The sequence below is a fragment of the Mastacembelus armatus genome, chromosome 12 (genome assembly GCF_900324485.2).
Source record: "Mastacembelus armatus chromosome 12, fMasArm1.2, whole genome shotgun sequence".
NCBI classification, from domain to species: Eukaryota; Metazoa; Chordata; class Actinopteri; order Synbranchiformes; family Mastacembelidae; genus Mastacembelus; species Mastacembelus armatus.
The window spans coordinates 19,823,923-19,829,741 of NC_046644.1; the positions used below are offsets into that span (position 1 = coordinate 19,823,923).

Sequence of the window (5,819 nt, forward strand, 5' to 3'; positions counted from 1 at the left end):
TGATAAAAACACAAGAGTTTCCACCTTCATGTGGGATGATTTACCTTGTTACCTGAACATGTTAAATGTGAATTAATGAGCTTTAAAGTGCAGGTAGATATATTTTATTTTTTTGCTAAGCTAACAGGCTGCTGAAGTTAGCTCCATATTTACTCTTAAATCTATAAATCTACTCATTTAGCTCTGGGCAATAATTTGAAGGCACTCCCTAAACATAAACACTCACATTAGAAATATCTAGAAAGAGGTTCCTGAACACAACACAATCTGTTCATCAGTTTTAATGTTTTTCTGTCCACGTCCTTGGATGTGTCTGTATCTTAGCAAAAATAAAGCAGATAAATAAACCACATATTCCCAAAGATTCTTCCTGCTCTTAGCTTCTTCCCACCTGCAGGTTTAAAGTAAAACCAGTTTCTGTCACATGTAAATGAAACTGTGATAATACACTTTAAATTACATCGGAATATACAGTATTAATGTTCAAATATCCACCAAACTGGTAATGGCATTAATATAAGTCATGCTGCATTCACTGTCACTGTTAAAAGATCCTACATGAGTGTTGGTGAGTGACACATTATAAATATCTCAACTTCTGAGTGAGTATTTATCTTGTTCTCCCACTGCCCATCACATCTGATAAGTACTAAATGTCCTTCATGGCTTTTCCTAATCAACATTCGTGTCTGGTTGAGCTGCCTCGACATGAGAAAGAACTGTGACATATGCTTTGTTGCTGAGGAGTTAAAGGGCCAGTTCACCCAAATACACATTTTCTGAATTACCTCTAGGCGTATCAAGCCATGCAGACAGTTTCTTATTTGTCCAGTTCTGTAAATGAGATGCACTTCCTCACTGAATCAGGGTGGAAATTAGAGAAATCTCTGATGATGCTGCCGGATAGAAAGTCAGAGGATCATTTCAATCATTCAGTTACATATAGATAAATATATGTGACTGTCTGAGCCAATCCATCCAGAAAATCTGGATGTTTCAGTAGGAAAAGTGATAAATTTGACTGGTGGCACTAGAAGAAGATCCTTTCTGTACAAAAACGTTATAGAGAACCAATTATCACACTGACACCCATGGACCTCAGCACCAGGTCACTGGATAATAAGAAAATAAATATATAAAATGTCATTTTTAACTTTATGAGCAACATAAACTAAATGTCCTTCACCTCAATCTCAAACTAAAGGAACAAACCTGCATGGAGACCCAGCTGGAAGTAAGAGAGAAAATATTGACCTGGCCACATTTCCACAGCAGAGCCAAGTGTCCTCACTGTCTGTGAGCAAACTGCACATTTTTTCACTCTTACAAAACTGCTCTTGAAAGCTTTGGCTCCGACTTGTGTCATTCAAGTTTCATAACCGCAGATCCTCCTGCTTCTCACGCACTGTTGCTTCAAGGTTTAAAACAATGTGCATCATCCCCGGCAGAGATTCACAGCAGGTTGACCTTGGCCACCACTTGCTTGCAGCCTGTCTGGGAATATTCGTGCCCCCCTACAGCGGGATAATAGTCTATCTCCCCTGCGAGGCGCTCTATGTTGGTATGATCCGGGTAGAAGCCCTCTCGGGTCATCTCATCCAGGAAGCACTCCATCACGTGACCTTTCTCCAAAAGGCCCAGAGGTAAGATGTCTGCCTCCTTCCACAGAGGGTGAAGCTGCTCGAGAGTGTTGCGTAATAAAGGAGTCAGCTCTTTTACGAGGTTGCTATGACGACCGGATGCTGTCATCGTCATGGAAATGCTTGAGGAGTTGTGCAGCATGTGTTTGGTGATGTGCGCATGACCCAGATTGCTCAGGAACAGGTAGATGGCGTTCAGGTACTCATTGGACTGTTTGGAGGCCACGAGCTGCCACAGCGTGTCCAGGATCTCCTCTTGCATGTGCTCGACCTCGTCGAAGATGAAGAGCGGGATCTTCTCCTCCTCCTCGGCTCGTTCGACCATCTCTGAGATGAGAGTGGAGAGGTCGTCGGCGCACTGCAGGGCGTCGGCCTCCTGGGGGCAGTGGTGCAGGACGTAGTACTGCAGCACCAACGTGTCCCCCACCACGGAGCGGAAGTGTCCAGCCAGGAGGCGACCCAGGTGGCTCTTGCCCACTCCGCTGGGGCCGTGCAGGGACACCACCAGAGGCTTGTTGTGGACGTAGGTGGACAGATAGTCCTTCAGATGGGACAGGAGAGCCTCTATGGCGCCCTGCTGTCCGAACACCTCCCTCCTCAGGGTCTTCTCTAGGCCATCCAGGTCATACCTGAGAACGTGGTCATCAAGGTTCTCTATGGCATTGTACACCTACAGGGATGACAGATATTAAGAACATAAAGTGGAGAAACTGCCCAGGAGCCCCAAACCACCAGGGAGTCTAAAAGCTGCAGGTTCACTCCCTGTCAGCTGGTCTACATAATGTGGTTCATCGCAAAAAGGAGGAAAGTTAATACTAGTGTCAAAGACATTATTCAACATCTACAGGAAACAGAGTTAGTGTTCGATGATGTGAAGCTGCACTGAAGCTTGTAATCAAACCATCTACCTGGAGAAAGACAATGGCGCAGAGCAGGTACAGGCAGTATTTGGCTCGGCTGTGATCCTGCTTTGGCGGGACCCTGCGACCCCCTCCGTTAGGAAACAACACCCGCTTCTTCTTTTGCCTCTTTTTCCTTTGGTGGATGGAGGGTGACAGGGTGGGGAAGGCGGATGGGGTGAGTGCGTCAAAGGTGAAGATTTTGGGGCTGGATCGTGGCGGGGCTCCTGTTAAGGCCCCAGCTGTTGCCAGAGTCAGACCCAGCTCCTGGCGGCGCTTCTTCATGATCTGGTACTTCTGCTTGATGCGAATGACGGCACGCAGAGAGGAGGAGAAGTTGGACAGACTGAGGGTTGGACTGCCCCGCCGTTTTTCATCTCTTTCTACTTCCCCATCCAGGTCTCCGTTCACCTGTCCCTCCAAGTCTCCCTCCAGGTCTCCCTCCAGGTCTCCCTCCAGGTCTCCCTCCAGGTCTCCCTCCAGGTCTCCCTCCAGGTCTCCCTCTGTCAGAGAGGCCGAGGCACTGCTGTCACTCATCTGCAGACAGAAGAAACACAACGTTGATCATCTTTATAGTAACAATAAATCACGGCATCATTGACATATAAAAGGAATCTCGGAGAAAAAAAAACCTGACTGTTGCTCCCTGCATTTTAGCATCTTTCAGCTCATTGTTTTGATTTTACAGTCCATAATGTTCTGGTGAACATAGTGGAGCATTTAGCAGCTAAAGAGCCAGAGATTTCCCTCAGGAGGTGGTGGAAACCAAACCCAGAGCTCAAGTTTAAGTTTGAAGAGTATCAGTTTTGTTTCTGCTGCCACCAAACTCCAAATTGTCAGTTTACTAGTCATGGGGAGACCTACACAACCCTTTAAAGTTACAATGACATTTTGTGGCCATTGGGGGGCAGAAACTAAATCCTAAACACCTGAAATATGATCACCAAGAGTTTATCTCCCCCTCCAGCAGCGGCGTGGACCATCATCTGAGTCCACCTGCAGAGTCTCAGCCCAGTGTTCCCTCTAGTTTGAGCTCTGGGTTTGGTCTCCACCACCTCCTGAGGGAAACCTCTGGGTCTTTAGCTGCTAAATGCTCCACTATGTTCACTGATTGGTCTGTAGTTTAAAAGGCCACAGAAACAGTGTTTCTAGTCCAACCATGTTTTTCTGCTGGCTGCCCACAGTAACCACACTCTGATGTGAGATATTATATTGATTAATCATGTCTTCAGTTACAAAGCATTAAATATGCAAACTTCTATAACAGGATGTACTGCTGAGAAAGGCAGAGGAAATAGTGACCGTAACTAAAACAGGATGAGGAGAGTGTGAAATAGTTGCAGGTGCAATGCCGCCCTCAGCTATTTCCTCTGGTCTGACTGGAAAGACCCAGACTGACGGTAAGAAGAGTTAAGTAACATGGACTCACTAAGCAGAAAGAAAGAAAAAGGTGAATGCCAACATTTGCTCAGAAGACTTGTGGGTTTATGGATATCTTTCCATCTCGTCACAGTCCTGATCCTCTACCTGATAAGTCTCTCTGCTTTACCAGATACACAACAAGGAGCTGCTGTGCATTAGTCCACAAGGCCTCTTAACCCCGTGCTGACGACAACAGACAATTTAGCAATATCGAAGGAAGCATCTCATGGATCAATCAATAGTTCCTCAAACGTAACATTCAAATGAAGTAAAGAAAACATTGCTGCAGAAAGAAGGAAGTGCAGTTTCAGGAACATTCTCTGGATAGCACCCACAGATCAGCAGCTTCTGCACGTAACAAGCTTTTCGTACACGCTGCAAAACTTCATTTACGGCTCCAGATGCACATATTTCACTTCTTAAAGATAAGACACATCAGCCTGTTTGTGGTCACGAGAAGGAGGAGCTGTCAGTCACACCCCAGACAGATGATCAGCAAAAACACTGCGGCTGAAGTTTGAATTCTGAGAAACGTTTATCAGCCCCTGGCACAGCAACAAGTGCACTAATTCCAGTGGAAACTGAACAGTGTGTGCATTGTGTGTCTGCGACCTGAGCTGGATAACACCCCTGGCACTGAGACAACAGCTCTGCTGAAGTTATGAAGCTAAATTGTTTGAACATACTTTTACAGAAGAACGACACAGAGGAGCTAGAAAAAGGCAGAACTGGAGCTGAATCTGCTGCTCTGCCTTTTCAGCGTGCAGAGACCTGAAGGGACCATCTGCATACCAGACATTTTTGATGTGTGCTGAGTCTTTCTCTAAATGCTGTGGGAGTTTTTTTTTTTTTTTTTGTGTACATTCAATTAAAGCAGGAAACACATAAAATGCCCGAGGCCCCTAATCCCCAAGTCTGAGGCTTGTAGCTTAATAAAAATATGTGAGACACAGGCAGGTAGTCAGTGATTCTCCCTCTCAGAGTTCAGCCTGCAGGTTGTGGGGAAAGTTCAAATGAAAACATACAAGAGAAAAAGAGTTTGCTCACCTTAACAATGTGTCTCAGGTCGTCTGAAATGAGAATGAAGTTTGTGTAGGTTCAGTCCATAGTTTGGGAGTGGGAGAAGCAGAGAACAGCCCCACAGAGCAAACAGCTCGACTCAGGAAGAGTCCTCCCATCTGCCCGTCTCACCTCTAAACCCTGCTCACAGCCATTTGGTGACTCCTCCTCCTAGTTCCTCTTTTATTCTCTGGTTCTTTCTGTTGTTCCACCACACTGGGCCCATGCAACAGCAGCAACATCAAGCCTCACATGTGCCTTTTAAAACTGCTCAGATCCAGCTCCGGTGCCCCCCCCCCCCCATTCCCACATTATTCATCATCCCATAAGAGGTGGGATCCACATTCTGACCTCAACCGTCTGGGACCTGGTCTGACCTGGTTTAATGAAGTCATCTTTGTGGTTGTGTGTTTTAGAGGAAATGAGATTAATGGCAACAGATACAGCCAGATGACTTTTTGAATTAGGTCACTTAAATTTGAGGGTGAAAACACTCACTCAGCCAACACTGTTAAAGAGAGTCCAACACTCGAGAGAAGAGAGACACTTCATTCACCTGTAGAAGAAGAAACTAGCGTGAGCAGACAGCTGGACCAGCTTAGCACAGAGGCTGCAAACAAACAGCTGGTCAAAGTGTCTTTAACCTGCACCGAGAACATGGAAATGACAGTCTGCAGTTTTAATGGGGATCATGTGCAGGACTGTTTGACGTGTAACATGCAGCTGCACATTGAGCTGCTTTCTTATATGAAGAGAACCTGAACCTGAATATTTAGGTTTATTCTCACGGCCTGTTACA

At 45.8% G+C, this 5,819-nt stretch overlaps 1 protein-coding gene across 1 annotated transcript; it reads right to left on the bottom strand.

Annotated features, from left to right (window-relative positions):
* Nucleotides 1-265: 265 nt before the first annotated feature.
* Nucleotides 266-5,252, bottom strand: tor4aa (torsin family 4, member Aa). The gene is made up of 3 exons (XM_026297348.2): nt 5,009-5,252; nt 2,549-3,076; nt 266-2,310 (listed from the first exon to the last, which is right to left on the bottom strand). The coding sequence occupies exons 2-3, from the start codon at nt 3,074-3,076 to the stop codon at nt 1,453-1,455; spliced, it is 1,386 nt and encodes a 461-aa protein (XP_026153133.1). The 5' UTR covers nt 5,009-5,252; the 3' UTR covers nt 266-1,452.
* Between the last annotated feature and the right edge of the window lie 567 nt (nt 5,253-5,819).

Excerpts from the sequence above, each read along its gene's own strand:
- tor4aa (XM_026297348.2), bottom strand. The coding sequence starts at position 3,076 with ATGAGTGACAGCAGTGCCTCGGCCTCTCTGACAGAGGGAGACCTGGAG. Across the intron at positions 2,311-2,548 it reads GCGCCATTGTCTTTCTCCAG|GTGTACAATGCCATAGAGAA; the intron begins GTAGATGGTTTG and ends TCATCCCTGTAG.